Source organism: Coturnix japonica, chromosome 4, assembly GCF_054131305.1.
Source record: "Coturnix japonica strain WE chromosome 4, WE-NBRP24, whole genome shotgun sequence".
In the NCBI taxonomy this organism is placed as follows: Eukaryota; Metazoa; Chordata; class Aves; order Galliformes; family Phasianidae; genus Coturnix; species Coturnix japonica.
In genome coordinates, this window is record NC_140666.1 from 24,731,915 (window position 1) to 24,752,393 (window position 20,479).

General features: G+C 46.2%; 1 protein-coding gene across 4 annotated transcripts in view; it reads right to left on the reverse strand.

The window, feature by feature from the left end:
- Window positions 1-20,479, reverse strand: part of PASD1 (PAS domain containing repressor 1) — a 72,877-nt gene that overhangs the window by 6,649 nt on the left and 45,749 nt on the right. For 3 of the 4 annotated variants that reach the window (XM_085546374.1, XM_085546375.1, XM_015860790.3), the window contains exons 2-15: window positions 15,157-15,248; window positions 13,655-13,711; window positions 12,267-12,421; window positions 11,934-12,025; window positions 10,307-10,396; window positions 9,481-9,601; window positions 8,657-8,770; window positions 7,859-7,977; window positions 7,376-7,458; window positions 4,298-4,404; window positions 3,181-3,328; window positions 1,285-1,366; window positions 262-385; window positions 22-119 (exon numbers count right to left, since the gene is read on the reverse strand). In XM_085546374.1, coding sequence (XP_085402500.1) covers window positions 22-119; window positions 262-385; window positions 1,285-1,366; window positions 3,181-3,328; window positions 4,298-4,404; window positions 7,376-7,458; window positions 7,859-7,977; window positions 8,657-8,770; window positions 9,481-9,601; window positions 10,307-10,396; window positions 11,934-12,025; window positions 12,267-12,421; window positions 13,655-13,686 — 1,365 coding nt within the window. In that variant the 5' untranslated portion in view covers window positions 13,687-13,711; window positions 15,157-15,248. Of the gene's footprint in view, window positions 1-21; window positions 120-261; window positions 386-1,284; window positions 1,367-3,180; window positions 3,329-4,297; window positions 4,405-7,375; window positions 7,459-7,858; window positions 7,978-8,656; window positions 8,771-9,480; window positions 9,602-10,306; window positions 10,397-11,933; window positions 12,026-12,266; window positions 12,422-13,654; window positions 13,712-15,156; window positions 15,249-20,479 lie in introns of those variants that run through there. The other variant, XM_015860791.2, reaches the window with a different exon arrangement.

Consider the following 20,479-nt stretch of genomic DNA (forward strand, 5'->3'; position numbering starts at 1 on the left):
GCTCCCTTCAGCAGCACTGACCTGAGCGCTTCCAGTTGCCGCCAGCCTCAAGGCTGCCTTCTCTGGCACCGCCGGCCGGGTGGGAGTGCTGGTATCGGTATGTCGCATGGATGAGGTGGCTGGAAAAGAGATGCTTTGCTATCACACTGCAGCTGAGCTGTGCCCGGCCACCCTTGCTCTCACTAGGGTGATGGAGGACACAGCACCACAAGGTGTCAGAGGTGCCCAGCCCCTCACTTCCCCACTGAACCGGGCACCTACAGGCAGAGTCAGAGAGTGCAGTGTGAGAGGAGCGGCGGGAGCTGTGGGATGACAGCGACATTCCCTCCCGGCTGGCATCTTGGCTGCTGCCACAGTGGCCCACCTCTAGGTAGCTGCCGTGGCTCTGCAGGGAGAGAAGCACATGTAAGGGGGTGTCAAGGGGAAAATAGCCTCATGCTCTTACTCTCCTTATGCCCCCCCAGGAGCTCCCCACTCCCCTCCCCAAGAGCAAGCAATGGGTGCAGCTGCCCTACTGCTCCTCCTACTGCTTTGCACCAGCAGATGTAGCTTCCTGGTTGTAGAGAAACATAAATGCTATCATATGGGAAGGGGGAAATTACAGCAGTGTGATGCAGTGAGACCTTCTGCTAGCAGGATGGCCTCTGCTCCAGCACAAAAGGTCTCTGGGAGGTATCCACAGTGCATCCTATAAGTAACTCCTATAAAATAATGGCTGAAGAGTAGCGAGGCTAATGGAATGATAATTACACAACAATCCTCTCAGAGTGGCTTTGATTACCGGTCTTATCTGTAAACTATTGAGAGGAGGAATTTAAAAGGAACTGAAATGACCTTGTTAATTGGGCAGGCATGTAGGGATGTGAAACTGATTCAAGCCATGAAAATTACTGTTTTGGTCACATTCCTGAGCTTGAGGCCATCCTGTCCAGTGGTGCAAACAGAGCTGAAATCTGGAGTAAGAACCGGTGCATTGTTTTCCCTGAACTTCCAACCTTTGTTTGAGTATCGGTACCAAGCTGGCATTAACCAAACAGGTGCATGGCAGTACTGCCCTACACTCAAAAACACATGGAAAAGCTGAGCAGCAGCAATGCAAATGCTGGAGTTGCAGCTTCATGTCTGCACCAAGACAGGGTAGACTGGGGCTTACAGCCATGACTCCTGAGCACCTGCTTAAATCATAGCCCTGGCAAAGACTTGGAAGGAGAAAGAAATACAGGAGAAAGAAGAACAAGTAATAAGAAGTGCCTCTGTTCATTAAATTGTGAAGGGATGCAGTACCTTTATTGAAGACGACGCCAGTTCAATTGATGACTCTTCAAGGCCAAGATCTCGCCTTTTTTCAGCTCGGACTTCTGCATAACTAGTAAAAACAAGAAAGAAAATTAAACCATTGTGCCTCTAATTGTGCCTGGCATATATTGGAGAGAATGTTCTAAAGGCTCTGAGCACTTGTAGGGTCAGAATTAGGACTGAAACGTGAATGGGTGAAAGCTTTGTAGGGCACACGAGGCACTGCTGAGCTGAGCTTACTTACAGCAGCGTGGGCACTGAAACAAGTCCCTGAACAATAAATTCAGAGCCTGAAGCACAGCTCAACTGCCTGAAGCACGGTAGAATCAACACAGCCCAGAAGCAATTGCTCTATCTGATGTTTGTTTAAAATAGCACTCTACACGTACTTCATACCAGCGTCTCAACTATCAACACCTGTGTATTGATGTAAGGTGCCCCCAGTCTGTGCTTCTGAATGTGGGAAAGATTTCCAGATTTCCAGCTTCTTCCAAACATTTGACATAAAAAAAGGGGGAGTGATAAAAAAATTTCACCACAACTTGATTCCAAAGGAAATGGATTCTTCAGGAAAGATGCACTGACCAACTACCAGACTCAAGTTAGCAGAACAAATCAGTATGTTGCTACTTCTTCAATCCCTTCAGCAAACACACCTGTGCTCTGAGCACTGCTGTGTGCTGACAGTGGGAGGCAGCAGGTCCCTGGCACAGCTTGGCTCGCTCCAGCCCAGCTCTGCCACCAAGCCTGCAGCCGAGTGCACTGCAGGGCACCCTGGGTGCTGCTGTGGGTGAGGAACATGGCCAGCAGGACAGCAGCCACCTTCCTGCCTGAGTACGTAATGCTCTGAGCAAAGGCTTGGTAGGAGATGTATCGCCCCATTTCACACAGAATCACAGAATGGCTCGGGTTGGAAGGGACCTCAAGGATTACAAATCTCCAACACCCCCCACCAAAGGCAGTGCCAACAACCTCCCCCACTTAATACTAGTTCAGGCTGCCCAGGGTCCCGTCCAACCCAGCCTTGAACACCTCCAGTGATGGGGTATCCACAGCCTCTCTGGGCAGCCTGCTCCAGCACCTCACCACTCTCATAGTAAAGAACTTTCCCCTGACATCCAACCTAAATCTTACCTCCTTCATCTTAAAACCATTTCTCCTTGTCCTGCTGTAATCTACCCTTTCAAAGAGTTGACTCCCCTCCTGTTTATAGGAGTATATACATTACTTTCAGGTACTGTAAGGCTGCAGTGAGATCACTCCACAGTCTTATTTTCTCCAGGCTGAACAATCCCAGCTCCCTCAGCCTGTCTTTGCAGGGGAGGTGCTCCAGCCCTCTAATCATCTTTGTGGCCCTCTGGACCCTCTCCAACAGCTCTCTGTCTTTCTTGTACTGGGGACTCCATACCTGGACACAGTACTCCAGAGGGGGCCTCACAAGGGCAGAGTAGAGAGGGACAATCACCTGTCTGTCCCTGCTGGCCACCCCTCTTCTGATGGAGCCCAGGATGCCATTTGCTTTCTGAGCTACAAGAGCGCACTGCTGGCTCATGTTACGTTTTTCATCCATCAAGACCCCCAGGTCCTTCTCTGCAGGGCTGCTCTCAAGGACTGCTCCTTCCAGTCTGTATATATGCCTGGGATTGCTCCAGCCCAAGTACAAAACCTGATAGTCATGGACAGTGGTGGCTTTCAAGCCTAGCTGCCAAAGCATGGTGAAAACACATGACGCTCTTCCCCAGGTTCCCTGTCGTAATAGCTTTCTACAATTGCATACCGTTTAGTGTGCTAATCCACACAGCAAATATTTGGCTTACACAAAACAGGACCGGAAAACATAATGGATGAGGACACGGAACACATACTTTAAAGTGCTTGCCCTACCTAACTACCAGGTGAGTGCACACAATGAACTCAGGTTTGGAATTCCATTGGTGGTAAGTGATGTAGTAGTGCGTCTGCAGCCAGATCCACTGCTGGCCCTTGGTCAGGAACCGGTAGTAACACGACTTGCCTTTTCCAAATTGCATCACTGGTAAACAAAAAGAAAGCACATTATAGCAAGAGACCTATAGAACGCTCATGGCACAAAGGTGATTAGAAGGAACGTTCCGCCCTAGCCTCGTTACCATGCTAATGTTGCTCTTGTGGCTTTATAAGCATGACAGGCACACAGCCACTTGACAGCTTTCCTTTGGGCTCTTTCCTGCTACCAACTTCCACAATTTCCATAAGAGTGCACTTTAATATTTAGAAATCGTTCTTGTAACTACTAATTTTGACATCATTTTATAACTGGTTATATTTCCACAACTAATTAGCGGGCTTCTCTGAAAGTAATAAGCATAAGTAATATCATTTAAACAAAGTATTGGTTTTCCAGAAATAGATGAGGATGCATTTAAGATGGTGGGCTGGATCCAAATAACAGCACAAATAATATGGTGGTGGAAATTAGCAGTCACACTGAGAGCTGTAAGAGCTACCCCGAATACAACAACTGGAGTACGTATCAGAGTATACCCAGAAAAATCACAGGTGCTGTAATATAACAGGAACATAACAAGGGGAACTACATTAAATAACCACTTTAATTGCTCCCATACTGCTGGCAGTACAAAATGAAACATGCTTACTTAAAATACCCATAATTAACGCAAAGTGAAATAAAAATGCGGTTGAAGCAAACCCATTGCACTTTACAGCAGGCAGGATGGGATGGCAGCCCACCTGCCAGCTGGGAGCCTGTCCAGCCACGAGGACACAGGCACTTTTACAAACTCTGCTTTGCTAACTGCCAGGGCTGCCCTTCTCAGCCATCCCGTTAATGAGGATGTGCTTCAGAAGGAGCATTTAAAGAAGGCCTTCTGGCTAACGTGCCGTGCTGCTGACTGCCCAGCACCTGGTCCTGTCCGAGGCATCCTGAAGCTACTCCTGGAAGTCATTCACCAGCACCTGACTTTGCCTGTCTGAACAGTGGGCGTACTGTGGAGGGACTTACAGTGTTCATGGCACCTAGCGAGAAGCTCCAGGTCATCGGCGTGGTAGTAGTCATACCCTGATGTTCCCAGCACCTCAAAGGGTAAGTATCCTATAATAGGCGGAGCCCTAGGAAAGAAGCAAAGGGCAGGTGGTGAGCACAAACCTGCACTGTAACACCAGGGCAATACTACGACCGAAGCCATCAGGTGCACCCACTTGGTACCTCCATCTGGGAGCAGACTGTCACATATACAGTGATGCACTGCCAGATACAAGCAAAAGGCACAGAGAGAAAGAGGCAAAAACTGCAAAAAACATGAAAAGGTGTGTGTTTACTGCTTCGTAGCCTATTCATTATGTGGGTGTAGGGAGGGCATGTGCGTATGCAGTGACTCAATCCATTAAGCACGCCCGTGAAATGTGGCTTGAGAAACACTATGGATGTTTGTGTGCGTAATAACCCAGAGCCCCAGCAAAATTCTCCAGCAGGTTGGATATAAATGTCATCTGGGTAGTGACTGTAGAGGAAAAAGTAAGTGGGAAGCTTCTGGATATCAATGGGAAATCCTCCCCTGTCTTTCCTAATGACCCAGCTCCACGTTCATCCCCTTGGGAGCATAAAAGGTTATTCAAGTACAGAGGGCCAGAAGAGGTCCATGACCTCTCCCCTCCTTGGCTAAGTTTCCTGAAGGGACGTTCAAAATCCTGGCAGTGCCTCCCTAGTGCTTCCCCACAGCCATGGGCAGCCTGGCAGCAAATGGCTAACAGGGCAGAGGGAGAAAAAGGCCATATGGATGGGGGTCTGCTGGGCAGCAGCCCTGTGGCACAGCCCCATAAGGATCAAGGGCTCAGCAGGAGCTCTGGAGCCCAAGAGATATGCCAGACCTGGCCCAGTGCGAGGAGCTGTCTGCATGAACCAGGCTTCAGCACTCTGACAGCACATTTCTGGACGCAGAGAGCTCTCAGCACACAGTGGTCTCAGCCACAATACAGCCCCATTGAGCCAAAGGACTTTTCATAGAGCACTGTGTTCCTTTTCCTCATGTGACCCAGATTTCTGTTAACGATGATAATACATTTATTAAAGTGTCCTTGCCGTCTCTTTGGCAGATTGGCCGGTGTCTCTCGACATGCTTATCTTCAAGACAATAATGCCTTTCAGATGCACATCAGATAAACATTTAAGCTGATCAGGGAAGTATTATGCTTCCATGACTTTCGCCAGACTTCTTTAAATGAGAAAGCAACCACAGAATGCTCCTAATCTGTCATTTGACAAGGAGCTGGCTTGCTTGTGGAACCATTTAGAAGTGCCTTGTTAGCATAACTTCCAGCGTTGGGGCCTGCAGCTGGCTGTGCAAATGCAAAGCAAGGTTTTCCAGTGAAGTTCTGAGTGCGTGGCTGAAGGCTGGGTCAGCTGCCCAAAGGACAAGGAACCCAGCTTTCAGCCTGGCCAGAGCAGACCTTGCAGTCTTTTAGTAACAGGAGGGAAAACCAAGACAATGAAGAAGAGAAGCAGAATGTTAACAAAGTTCACAGGTTTTCTTCTTCCCCCTGTGTGCATATAAACACCAAGAAAACAGGTTTTCCTGTTTTTCTAACATCTAACCAGGTCTGTACGGTGCTTTCTGTATTATTCAGCATGACTCCATGCATGCCATGGCCATTATTTGAAAGGTCCTGGGCACACAATGAACCTACTGAGGGCACACCTCTAGGATCAAGACCTGTGAGCTGATGTAGCCAAGGAAGAAACAGGATAATATCCAACAACATTTCACAGCATCCTACAGTTCCCAGGGATTGCACTGGAGAGAGGTTTGAAGCATTGATTACATGAGACAGCCCACACGATTCCCTTCTGGTTCTGGGGTCTGGTGCTGTCACAAACCGTCTCAGTGTCTGTACTAGCTTAATCTACTCCCAGCAACAATGGTCTCCTCACTGAGATTCCAGTGGGACTGGAGTGGCTGCGAGAGCCTGGTGCAGAGCTTCCTCTCTGAGTCATAACCTAGATTCATTCATCAAAAGGCTCTTTGATATGCTGCAAAGAAGCTCCTGCCTGCCTTACTCACAGCAGCTTCTGGGCACAGCCCTTTGGAGAGCCAGCTCGCTGCTTCAGACAGTGACATAAGGGGCTTAGGGCTCTTTGAGGAATCCTTGTTAAATCACCTGATTCTGAAAGTGTGCCTCATTGGACAGGCCAATTAAAGTCTAACAAAGTCACTGCAGTGAGATCCCAACAACAGGACTAACGAGCCGGCTGTGCCAACCCACACAGCAGTAAGTGGGGCTGTCTGCACTTCAAGGTGTGCCGCACAAGAGCACACTGTCCCTACTGCAGCAATGCAAGTTGTTCCCCATTTGTGTTTGCACTCTCTGATCCAGATGCACAGACGACACTCAGCCTTTGCTCCCTCTCCAGTAGAGCTTATCTCCTCCAGCCTTACCTACCAGGGGTGATGCTTTGCAGAGCTTGCGAGGGGTGGCGGAATGGAGAGGGCAGCATTTGGCAATGTGTTTATGTTTTCATGTTGAATGAAGAGAAGCGAGAGAGAACAAAACCCTCCAGCTTCTTCTGAAGTAAATGAATCCTATATTAATTAGCTTAATGAAATCATTCCAGACTTCTTCATTCTGCATTCCTACCCTACCGCGTTCAGACAAAAGCAAATCTGCAATTAAACTACCTAATCCACTGCTTTTTCTAAATTCCATCACTTATCGGGGTGGAAATCAAATGTTTATCAATACAGCAAAACATGCAGCAGGTACTTGGAAGCTGCAGATGGTGAGCAGAGGAGCTAAGTGGTAGAGGGAATAGAATCCATGGTGCTCAGCATCAATGACTTAATGCCCTGGTGAAGCTGGACTTTTCTCTAGACATTCACCCTTTACTTACATAGTTTCTTAACCTCTTTAAGTATGACAGAGGGCAAAGCTTTTAAGGAAGCTTGATAAGTAAGTTTGGAATATCATTATCTATGTAGTGTAGTTTAATTACAGCCATTTTACTTGGGATCTCAAGCAATAGCAATGTAAACATTTCTATTTTTAAACTGCCGTTTGCTTATACTTCAGTGCCCAAATCTCTTACCTGTGGTCCAAGAATAAGAACTTCCACTCCAAACTATGCCTCGATGTAAATTCTTCGCATGGCTCTTCAACATTGCAGAGCTCCTGCAAAACAGTTGGCTCTCTCAGATATTTCATTATGCACAATGACAAAAGGAGTCCTCTCTCACGACCAAAAATGCATCACTTATAATATGATATATAACAAACCCTAGCAAAACACAGCACTTTAAAAGCACTTGGCTTTTCTTCCTCCAAAAAATGCATTAACCTCGTTTTACGGAGGCAGAAACTGATGAAAAACGGCTGAACAATTTATTCAGTGCTGAGTTTCAGAGCTCTTCTCAAATGCAACCCCTGTTTTACATTTACTCTCTCCAAAATAAACATCACCCCATTCCGTCAGGCCCTCAGCATGGCCAGTCTGTGTCACTGGATCACAGAATCACACAACATAAAGGTTGGAAAAGACACAAAAGGAACAAGGCAGTGGGAGAACCCTCACCTTTAAGAACTGTGGTGTGACAAGACGAACTGTCGCTACGAGGCAAATCTGCTCCTCCATGGCTGACCTGAAAGCTCGTGCAATAGCTGACTCAAAGCCATTGCAGGAGGGTGTAGGCACTAGACACAACCAGAGAATTTATTTAAGAAGAAAAGGAAGGAGACTCTTCTTTTCATGTCAGGACAGGTGCAATGACTGATGAAACCCAAGCAGCAAATTCCTACCCATACCATGATGCCACGCTGATAAACACTGACGTTATTCAATGCATGATCCTTTAGGCTGTACAGGGCTGCATCAACTCACGTCAATTCTGACAGCTCACAGCACACAGCTACAGTCTCTTTGCTGGCATTTCTGCTCAATTCCAGGGCATGTTTTGCAAGTGTCCCTTTAAAACCTCAGATTGAAAACCAAGAGGATACAGAAAGAACTACTGCCTTATCCTGGCCTGAGCCTTTTTTTTTTTTTTTCAATACAAAGGAAGTCACAACTGGATGTTAAAACATTTGGTGACCAAAAGGCTGGATTATTGTCCTGAGGAAAAAAACAACAACGCAGACCAACCCACAACAGGCAGTGAATCAAATGGAGGGAGGGTTGGTCTGGTGCCCCTTCTCTGCCCAGCAGCTTGCCCTGATCCTTTACATGAAAAGCCCCTCTAACAAACCCACAGCGCACTCCATCCCTGCTGGTTACAGCCTGTTTAGCTGATACAAGGCTTCACATGGCTACAGAAGAACACAAAACTAAATGAGAGAGGCTAAGAGATAGCAGTAGGCTGGAGACGTGACTTACCATGAGTAAAATATTTAAAATCCACTACAAATTTCACATATTCATATGTCAGAGGTTCATTTGGATCTAAGCTGCCCCTCGCTAAATGGCAGCAAAACTCTATTTGCTTTTCCACTGAAAAGAGAGAAAGAGAGGGAGACATCAGGAACACAACCAGCAGTCTGCACTTTAGAATGCTCAATATATGGACTGTGTCCATGTTTTTAGACCCACCCTGCTGCTGTTGAGATGCTCCGAATGGCCACAAGCATGTAACTAGTGGGAGCAATGATCAGCTTGCTCTGTGACCAGCATGTGACCACCCATGGCTCTGCAGTACCCAGCTACGTTGGGGCTGAAGTCAGTGGCAGCTGCCCCTGACAGAGAGGGAATGGGCCGGGAGCAGGACAGCAGAGACCCGGGTGGGCAGCCCAGATAGGAAGGCCGCTGCTTAAACTGCATGGAGGGCTTCTCAAGTGGCCTGAGATATGTCAGTTTCTAAAGAACAAGACTCTGCCAAAACCGTTTGGTACTTCTCCTGCCCTCATTCTTCCCCCAGACCCCAAACTCCTTTCACAGGCTTATTCCCACTCCAGGAAAAATACTTAATGAGGGCAATTTCCCTCTGTCCTGTGAGCCAAAGCAAACAGTAAAGGACACACTGTCCAAATCGAGCATGGGTAGCAAGCAGTAACATTAGCTGATGTACTGCATCAAAATTCAGAATATTCACAGAGGCAAAGCAGCAGTGGCAGACAGGAGAACTCTAAACAGCTCGGAGCTCCCTCTGGGAGCTGTTTGCCTGTGGCAAATCTCCTTGATCAACAGATGAGCAAAGAGCTTACCGTTCAGAAAATCAGCTGCAACGGGCTCTGTCATGAGCACACGTGGAGAAAGGAGCTTGTACACCTCACTCTGCTCCCGCTCAGGCAGAAAGTTTAATATATTTTGGTCCACCAAATCTGACTGATGCAAAAGAATGCTTTGTCATGTTCAACAGCACAGGCTGACACAACCACACGTGCTTTCATCCTACAGTGGAGCACAGATGCTGCCAATCTAGAATACACTTAACACAAGGGTCTAGGGCAGAATATCACCCTCAGCTTATTTTACCCCCAGGCTGCCATCTATTAGCAAAAGGCTGAACGGGCCCCAGTGGCTGCCCTTCAGTTCAGCCACATGCAAGCTGGAAGAGCCCTGGTACCACAGAAACACAACAGGAAGTGAAATTTATCGTTTCAGAATGAAAACATGAAACCTTTCCCTTTGGAAGCATGAGACAGAAGATGAGACAGAGCTCCTGCTCACCTCCTCCCCTGGCCTTTCAGGCTGACTGGCAAAATTAACTTGTCCTGCAAGTGCCCTGGTGCTGATGAACCCATATGTCCTGATTAAAGGGGTTCTTCTGTAATGTCAGCACATATTTGTTTCTCTGCACATCAAGTTGTTCAGACAGGTTAGGATACTCAGGCTCAAATTTGTCCTCACAAAGCATAATCTATGCCAGATAAAAACAATAAATGTTCCTGAGGAGCCAGCAGAAGCTTCCATACCCAACAGAAATGGGAAACTCAAACATTTTTGGTACTAAAGACCCTGGGCTGCAGTGACAGGGCTGTGTTAAGACAGGAGAGCCATCCTGCAACGCATTGCATTGTCAGAACTTACCGGTAAGTGCCCAAGCAGAGATGAGACACTATCGGATACATAAATAATAATCCCATCAGTGGTAAGAGCGATGAGGAAGCCATCTAATGCCTAATGACAAAAGATGAGACAAAAGGAAAACAAAAGAAATACACACCGGAGCAACTTCCAGTACAATAAATAGGCTAAATTATTCTGTGGTTTTAGACTGTTGGATTCTAAACCCAACATAAATCGCTTATGGCAACAATAGTTCAACATGGGGGAAAAAAAGTGTGCTGTTTAATTCAGCATTTTTTGTATATGTTCTTATTTGCCCATTAATACTAAATCAACTTCTATTTTGTACCCAGTGAGTACTTATTTTATATGAAGCAAGATGGTGGTGGTTACATTTTCTACACCCACACAGTCCTGGTGACTTCAGTCACTTCATTATGCGTTTTGAGTTGCACAACAACTGACCAATTCAGTGTGTACAGAGATGTTAGATAGAAGCACAGCAAAACCAGTGCGATGGATGGACGGACAGATAGATGGATACTGTTTTTTAGCAATCCGTGACTAATAGATCAAGAGACAAGACTAAGAACAAGATCTAAAGCTGTATTTAATTTGCTTAAAGCACTCATTTTCTAGGCAAGTGATGTGACAAGTTGAAAATTTGTTTTCCCTGTTTCTCACAGTGGCTTATGGCCTGGAGTCCACGTTCTCTGTGCCTTCTCAGTTTCTGCATCTTCTTTGAGCACTCCCTTTGCTCTTCACAATCACCTTCTCGTGCAGCCCATCCAGGCTCTGTCCCTGTTCTTCTCTAACACTCCCAAGGTGCTGGACATCTGACCTATGCACCATGCACAAAGCCAGCTCCTTTAAAACCATCATTAGGCTGCTCTGCAGCCCAGTTTGCAGGGAGCCAGAGATGCCATGCAGAAGCAACACTCAGCAGCATCCCCTGCAGCTGGTCACTCCCTACCTCACTGTGACTCCCTGCTTTTGCTAAAAACAAGCCATCTCTTGGTAAAACCACCAACTTGAGGTAAGCTGGTCAATGGGCTCAGCCCGGCACACCAGAAGTTATTAGAAGGCTCACCCCCCCTGCCACTTCTAAGAGGGAAATGTGTTTTGGTTCAGCTGGAACAAACTGGCTTTGTTTGGTAAGAAATTCCCAGAAAGAATGAACAGACTTTTCCAGGGAGGTGAGTCACGACATCCTGATGAAAAGGAGTAACAAAGACACCGCCGCACCTCCCAGCTCGGCCCAGCATACACCCTGATTCTGGTGGTGCAAATTGCAGCTATGCAGCAGAGAAGCCCTCAGCAGAGGAACATGCAGTACAAAACCAAAGCTGCATCCTTGAGAAAGGAAAAACTCAGGTTCGTTGGGTGTTTCCAGAGCCAAATACGGGACAAACTGGTCTCACTTCCAAACGAAATGCCCTTTTTCTTTAAGGGGAAGCAGTCATATTTTTAATTCTATGCCTGCAAAGCATTTAGCACAACGCTGGTCTCTATCAGGTTTGGATTAGATGTGCCAGTAGAGGAGAAATCATTAACACGGGGACCTACAGGTGAACAGAACTGCATCTCTGAGCGACTCCACTGAACTGATTAGTTCTTGCTAATCTGTGAGGCTTTAATTTCTTCTTACCTCTAACATCAACTGGGTGAACTCCTCGTTGCTAAGAAATGAAGGCTTCCAGTCTTGTCTAATCTCACAGGCTTCTGTCTGTGCTGTGATTTCTAAGAGAAAAAAGCATGAAAAAAGCAACATTACTCATAATCACCGGAATGTTGTTTTTTTTTCTTCTTTTTCCAGTTTCAAGTCACACAATTTCTTTTAAGAGGCTTTCAGAGGAATCATCCTCAGATCATTCTCTGCACAAAGCCTTCTTACACACGACACTCCATTTTCACATCATCACAATGCAGACACATAAGAAACCAAGACAAGGAAGAGGGGGCATTTGGGTGCCCTCAGTACCTTTTTGTTTCTGTAAGAAGTCGATGGTCCTCTGCAGTATGGTGGATTTGTCCATCTTGAGAGGGTGGCCGTGCCCCTGCAGCATGGTGCAGAGCTCTTTAATGAGGACATTGAACTGGTCTCTCCTCTTCTTTTCAGATTTGTTGCGTGATGCCCTGCATGACAGAAAGGTAAATGTCGCTCAGTAAAACAAAGGGCCTGAAGCTCGGCACGAGGCCCCATCTCAGCAGAATGCTTTAAATACAGGAATCTGAGCTTCTGCTGCGACCGCTCGCCTGTACACAATTAGGCTTGGGTGTCAGTGCTGGTGCTTGGAGCCTTGCAGCAGGACGGAACTCCCCGTCAGCAAGCAATGCCTGCAAGTAGCAAACAGCATTTACAGGCATTTATGCCTCTCTATGTCCATCCCTGCAGCATTTCTCACTCTTTCAAAATCAGGGATGACTACACGAAGGTGAAATTTCCCCAGTAAGAAAGTCCTGGCACCACACACTGTCTTTTTGCCCACTCTTGCTTTGCAGTTAGTATACAAGCACGTAAAGGTCAAAACAAGAAGGCTGTCTCCTTCCTGGATCTGTAATTGCAGAAGTAGCTTGTTGCCAGAGGACGCTGTGCAGAGGCAACTTGACTGCAGAATCAAGTCAAGTACAGGCTCTCCTATCTGGTTTTGAAAATCTAGAGTAGCAGCGGCATGACTTATGAAATTGGGCATGTTGAGAGTCTGGCTAAGGAAACCACAGACTCGTTTTCAGCTTGCATTAATGCAGTTTAAGAATGCTTTTATTAGAGTTTTATAAGGGAAGAAAGTAAATCCATTCAGTTTCTTCCAAAATGTTCTTTCCAAAGCTCATAGCTCAGATAATTCTATTTTCATACAACCTCTTCCAACAGTCATTAATTTTCTTTACGAGCATATTCATGACAATACATGCTCCTGTGCCCCCGACCGAGGGTGGTATGCAGCAAGCATTCCTGTTCACATTCAGGTTGGCATTCGGAGGTTCTCACACACACATTTGCAGCAACTCTCTCTGTTTTGGCACTGCTGTGTGATGAGTAATTAGAACAGAGCCAAGCTCCTCTGGAGGGAGACCAACTCTGCCCGGTGCTAAGCAGCACTGCCCCAGGTGAAGCCAACAAAATCATTGGGACGATAAACAGCTATAGGATAACACGAGATTCTGAGGGCAAGGCAATATAATCCAAGGAGCACTGAGCTTGAAAATGGTGACATAATTACATTTTACGTGGCCCACTGTACATGGCCTGAAAACCACAAAATTTTGCCTCTGACATGAGTGTCCCAAGTACTTTTTCAAGCATCACACAACACAGCAATTACAGTTCTCCCCTGGGAGTGCTTCCATGCTCCATGCATCCCCTCATACCTCTTTGCCCTGTCCTTCTCATCTTCATCCATCAGTTCGTTTACACAGCGCAGGGCTCTGAAAAGAAAGGACAGAAGTACTTACTGAGTCACGCTGCCAGATCTTGCAGAGGATGTCAGATCATGGAGCTTTCTAGTTTGTGTGTTATGACCTCCTGGATGGTTTTATCATCTAATTCCCCAGCCTCCTTTTCATTACTTTGTTTCTTGCTTATTCTGACCGAAGGTTTGAGAAGTAAAACCTCTGCCATATGATCATACGGGAAAAAAACCAGCAGCCCCCAGGCTGCCCTTGCGGTCCCCCTCATGAAATGGCCTCAGTCCCAAGCAAGCCCAGCTAGCACCTGATATATCCAGGGGAACACAAGGGATGGGGAGCCCTACCAGCGTCCTTCTTTCTGCACAGCATCTCCCAGCAAATGTGAAAGCTGACCTCAGCTCGGTGTCTGGGCCAGGCAGCACTGTGTTTGGCCTGCCTGGGGGAGCCAGCCTGGCTGCTGAAATTCACTGCAGTGCTTAAGGAGCACCTGAGATTTCTATCCTGGTGCAAGGGCATAGGAGGAAGGAGGAAGCTGTGCTGATCCCCCACAGGATTAGTATTAGGCAACAGCAAGGTATGATCCAAGGGACAATATGAGACAGATTCACCTGAAGTGCCCTGCAGCCATCGCCTGCTGTTGGCTCCACCATCCTCCCAGCTGCATCCTACTGTAGGGACTCACAGCTGACATTCCAAGCTAGAACAATTCCTTAGCTGGCATCACCCAGGGAATGGAAGGGAATGAGAGCTGGCCTCTCCAGGGCCTGCCTGCAAGCATGGGCTGCTGCCTGTGGTGTATTCTAACTGTTCCTGCAGCACAGCAGGTGAGAACAGTTGGAGACAGTTCCCAGGAAAGATGTGGCACTCTCAAGCCCCATGCAACAACGGCAAATTCAGCACAGTGAGGGTGACCTCTTCACTGGGGACTTGTTCTCAGTGCCTCTGATTGGTAAATCAAAATAAAACCATCCACAACTTGAGAACATGCCAAAGACGCTGCTCGTGGTATCTAAAGGGTGGGAGACAAGTGGGTGGGGTCGGGCTCTAAGGTCCATTGACAGGACAAGCGACAGTGTGCACAAGCTGCAACATAAGGAAGAACTCTTATGAGGGGACACAACCCTGACACAGCTGTCTAGAGAGGTGGGGGGATCTTCTTCTCTGGAGATACCCAAACCCAATGGGACACGTTCCTGTGCCACTGCTGTAGCAAACTGCTTTAGGGGGGTTGGACGTAGAGCTCCAGAGGTCCCTTCCAACCTTACAGTTCTGTGATTCTGTGAAACACAATAGAAAGTCAACCTCCCTCCTCTGCTCCAAGGCCAGGAATCCCCTCCCTGCAGGAGACCTGGGCAGAGGAAAGTGTGTGAATTCTTTAGTCCCCAATGTGAAGGTACTCCATGTGGAGGGAGTGGCTCTCTCTGCCTGAGTCACTGCAAGCTAACAGCCAAGCGAAACATTACCTGCTCTACTTCTCAGATTCATCAGTCCAGACTGACGGAGTGGGATTAGCACTTCTTATCACCATGTAAATAGAGATGGAGAAAAATTAATCCTGGAAGGAAAAGCAAATCCAGTTAAAACAGAATTGCAAACAAGACATAGCCTAAAGAGCAGCAATCACTGCAAGCCGAAGAAGGATGATGGCACAGATGAGACTTGTGCACGGGTGTGACTATGAGCCCTCTGGGACCTGGTGCTGGGACACCAGTACAAGTACTGACACCACCAGTACTTGTAGCCACAGTGACCAAGCAAACATGCCTACATTTCTGATAACCCAACGGAGAAGCAATAGCTTCCTCCCTTCTCAAAGACATGGAAGCACCTCAAAGGGAAGGAAGCCCAGGAAGACAGTGTAGAACTGCTGCACAATACACATGACAAGCACTGGAGAGTGCAGAGGTTGAACTCATTGTGTGTGACCCACTGCTAACCACCAGGAGCCTGTCTAGTGGTACAGGGACAAGGTTTGTAGGGGAGCCTGAAACAACGGGCCAAACTCCTGCTCACTGCAGCACAGTGGAACAATGTCAGTCTGTCTGCTCAGAGCACTCGGCTCAGGAAAACTGAATGACAGGGGCTTATCCAGCACAGTGCAGACGTTACTTAAAAGGGGACTGAAGCTCCTGACATAGCAGAAGTATGAGAGTAACACATAAATATTCCAAGTGTTTCAGCTATAAGAGATTCAGGAAACTGCAGCTGAGACCAAGCAAACTTCCAGGGAAAACCTTATGCAATGACTAGTATCCTCAGTGAAGCTGCAGCTGGGAACAACAACTAGGTAATGAGCTCAGGTACAGCAGCCCTACTCTGCCTTGTCTCATGGCAACCCTATACTGGTCAAATTACAAGCTTCTATCCCAGTTCTAAAGGATCGCATGATCTTGCTTGCTATCCTATTGACCTACATTACAACTGAAATTCTTATCTTGGCCGATGCTTCTCATGGTCAGTGCTATTTTTTCAAGATTGTATCATTGCTTCTCCTCCAGAAGGATGACCCACATTGAAGTTGTTCTAACTCTTACTAAGTTCTAATATATGGAGCTAAAATATATATATTCTTTTTAAAACAATGAGCTTTATTTATAAAAACTACTTGGATCTACACCCACAGATTTATTACCATTTGTCAGAAAACATTTTTTCATACACAGGCCTAAACACAGAATCATAGAATGGGTTGGAAGGGACCTTTAAGATCATCTAGTTCCACCGCCCTACTATAGACAGGGATACCTCCCTCTAGACCAAGCTGCTCACAGTCACATCCAGCCTGTCCTCAAATGCTTCCAGGAAGGGGGCACCCACAGCTTCTCTGTGCAACCTGTTCCAGTGTCTCACCACCCTCACTGCAAAAACTGAGTCAAACAAGGATTCATTCTGGGTTTTGAGTGCAAAGCTTTGCACAGAAACCTCTCAGATGTCTCATCCATTGGCCGTCTGACAACTGGAAGTTGCCAGGAGCCAGGCAGGATTCAGCTAGTGTCACCAAGCCTGAGTGAGTTCCCTGGTCTCCAGCAGAGCTACTGCATCCCATTGAGCATGGTCAATGAGGGAGAGGGGCGATGAGCCTGCCCTGCATCTCTCCTCAGACAAAATAAATGGTCATAAAAGAAGTCACAGGCCCAAATGCACAGAGAAGCTTTTTGCATGATGCAGCAGGATGGTGAACTGTAAAAAGAATCAGCAGGAGACACCTAAGGACAAAATATTCTTAGCCGGATTAAGCACTTCAGGACTACATTTAGCTAAGTGCTTTTTGTCTTGTTATGAGCCAGTGCTAAATATAGTAACCAGAATACTTAAGAATAGTTTCATAAGGGTTGTATACACTCCTCAGCAAGGTAAGGCACTTAGCACTACTGACAGCAGCGTGTCTGCATGCTAAGAGTATTTTAAATAGCTCCAGATAGAATCTCTTTGACCTTAACTGTATTAACCAGAGGGATCAAAATTTATTTATTGCCTCCTGAAAATCCTCTCCTGCAGTGCTCAATGAGAAGGACTCCTGAACTCTCCAGACAGGTGAAGAGAGGACACCTGTAGTACTGCCAGCATCCATTCCTATGCTGACTATGGCAGGTGATGCTCAGTATTGCCACCAAGAAATGCACATTCATCATTGCATCCATCCTCTGAAGAGGACGTTTTGCAGAGCTGTTTGACTTCAGGTGCTGCAACGTTTTGAGTAAAGAAAATGCTTATCTATCAGGTAGCTGTAAAACATCAGAACACATGCATTACCTTAAGGACCTCTCTTAAAGGTATATAGGATTAGTAAGAATTATGCCCTGAAGCCAACAGCTCATATGAATGCTTCAGTGTAGCTTTAATGTTAAAGGTTTGGCTATGCTACTGATGGCAAGATGGAGATTGCTTGGTGGGTGTGATAATGCTGATTTCTTTGTGATTGGGAGCTTTCATCAGTCACCCCAAACCAGCCCTGACCCCAACTATCTGGAGTGCTTTTCCAAACTGTATCAATTAAAAATATTCTCTATGCAGAAAAAGTTGGTTATAGAACCAACTTTAGGTAGTTGGTTATCACTCATTGGAACTTTGCACTTGAGTGATGTGCAGCAGTTAGGAATTCTTCAAATCTATACCATAGGAAGTATTTTAATTATGGAAAGGTGCCACATTAATAATTTCCACAGATTTTACACGCAGCAAGTTCAGCAGAGAGCCCTCAATTACAAGAAGCAGCACTTTACGCCACAACGTAGTCATAAATAAGAGACTTAATGCATTCTCCAGCAAGACGATTTATATGCCAATATGCCAATGCTTCATTCTCCCAGAGGCAACGGGAGGGCATGGCTGAGACTGACAGCTAAACAGCTGATTTAATTTTTAAAAGGCACAATTTAACCTTTTCAGTAAAGTGTTACTGATTCAATTATAGGATGCTAATGTAAATGACATTTGAAAAACCAGCAAACGCCTCTGAATGTTTCTGGCTGCTCTGTACCAGGCAAGTGCTTGACAGAGATGCTGTGTTCTCACAGTGCCCAGCCACTCACCCATCACACCAGGACATACTGCAGCTTTCAGGGAACTGCATCCTTCTCAAAAGTTGTTTCTCTCCACATCCTTGCTCCTTATCCATCATCTTTGTATTCCCATTGCTTTCCTTCCTCTCTGTGTCCTTTCCTCTTACTTAACACTGAGTGTTGTGTGCAGTGCTGAGCCCCCCACTGCAATAGTGACATGGAGGCCCTGGAACATGCCCATGGATGGGCAATGGAGCTGTGAGGGCTCTAGAGCACAAGTCTGATGGGGAGCAGCTGGGGGAACTGGGATGGGTCAGTCTGGAGCAGAGGAGGCTCAAGGAAGATCTCATTATTCTCTGCAGCTCCCTGGAAGGAAGCTGTGATGAGGTGGGGGTTGGCCTCTGCTCTTACTTACCTCCCTGAGCTGCAGATACCCTTCCCCGCTGCACCGAGCTCTGCACTTAGCTCGTTACCTGTGACAGATTTATGACTACATTCATTATAGCAGTAACAGCTTCAGACAGAAGCTAAGAGGAGCCCAAAGAAAATGGATTACAGAAAACAATTACACCACAAAGAAGGCTGTATCAGAACACTGTGATTCAGCACAGAAATGAAGCGAAATGAAAGACAGAGGGAGGAACAATGCTGCTGTAGGTTTTCTCTATTTTTTTGGGTTTTGTGTTTTTTCTTAACTAGGATATGCTGCCTTCTGACAAAGGGAAAGGGAAGAGAGATTAAAAACATGAACAGACACTTGAAAAGAAGAGATGATTACTGGAACATGGTGTTCTCTAGGATTTTTGTCAGATCCTGGAGAAAATAGCCAGCCAACTTTGTTCTGTTCCAGCAATTTGCAAAGCCTCGAAGGCTAAAGATACAACACTGGAGAAGATTATTTAAAAGTCTCCAGGGTTTCTGTAACGAGAAGAGCATGCATTTAATTAATTCTATCAATTTGTCTAATAGCCTATTAAAATTCTCAAAACACGGACAAAGGCAGGAATACCCATTAGCCCTAACAGCACAAAACCACAATTCCACTGCCATTACCAAGGATAAAAATGAGTATGCAAATAGCATTTCTGCAGTCTTGGATGAGTACCTGTGTTTATCTGCAGTTACTACAGGAAATCTAAATGCTGCACTAGAAAATGATGATCATGCATCTAACCTATAAATACATGGCTAACACACCTCACTCAATCAGATGCTGTACTTCCAGATCCGAACGCTTAGAGCCAAATCATCTTCAAGTAGTAACACACAGACAGTTCTCCCTGGTGTGGAACAGTGCAAAAGCAGTTGTTCACAACGAATTCTCCAGCAGAAACTGAGACGTGTTATCACATGACCATTTCCAGGAAAGACACATGGAGACAGAGAGGCAGTAAGACTGAAATCTCACAACCAGAACTCCTGTGAACAGAATGTTCTCCAAAATTTCCAGAAAACACGCAATTCCTTCACGATCTGGTTTTGTTTTTGTTTGATCCGCATGGTGCAATGGCCCGTGGGAATGCGCAGACACACAGACATATGGGGGTGCTTCCATCATTATTCACATCTCTTGCAGATCACAAAAGGTGATTCTTGGGTTTGGTGTCTGTTTTGGCAGCTGCGTAGGTACTAGAACCAACATGCCAAAGCTGTCCTTTTGGATGTGTTACTCTTAAACATCACTCAGATTTCCAGGCTGAACGGGGCTTTGGGCAATCTGGTCTGGTGGGAGGTATCTACAGGGACCTATAGGAGGGGGGGTGGAACCAGATGATCTTAAAAGGTACCTTCCAACACAAACCATTCTATGTTAACTGTTTTCTTTACTGTGGTTGAAACTCATACCAAGATAACATAAAGTTTGTATGTCATTGAACTATCTCTTCTTAGGCTTTGTGCTCTCCCTGCATGCAGAGTAAATGTAATCATTGCGCAGTAAAGAAAATCCTGATCAAACTAAATACCTTCCCCTATATTTCTGTCAGAAAGAGGCCAACTCTCAGCAACCACCGGTTTGCCAAATGACACAAGAACCATTCATGTACTTAGTTGTTCTCTTTTTCCGCTCAATACATTCCTTTGTTCTCAGTTCCTTTGTAGTTATCAGGTATATATGCAAAATGTGTTTCAAGTGATGGTGGATGGTACAGGTGAGGGGATGAGAGCATGTGGGCATTGTATTCACTTGTGCTGGATGTTGAACTCATGATAAAAAAGTAACAGTGAGGCCTGAAGGCCGCTTGCCTTGCAGAGTAAATGCAGGAGCCTTCCTAAGGGACAGGAG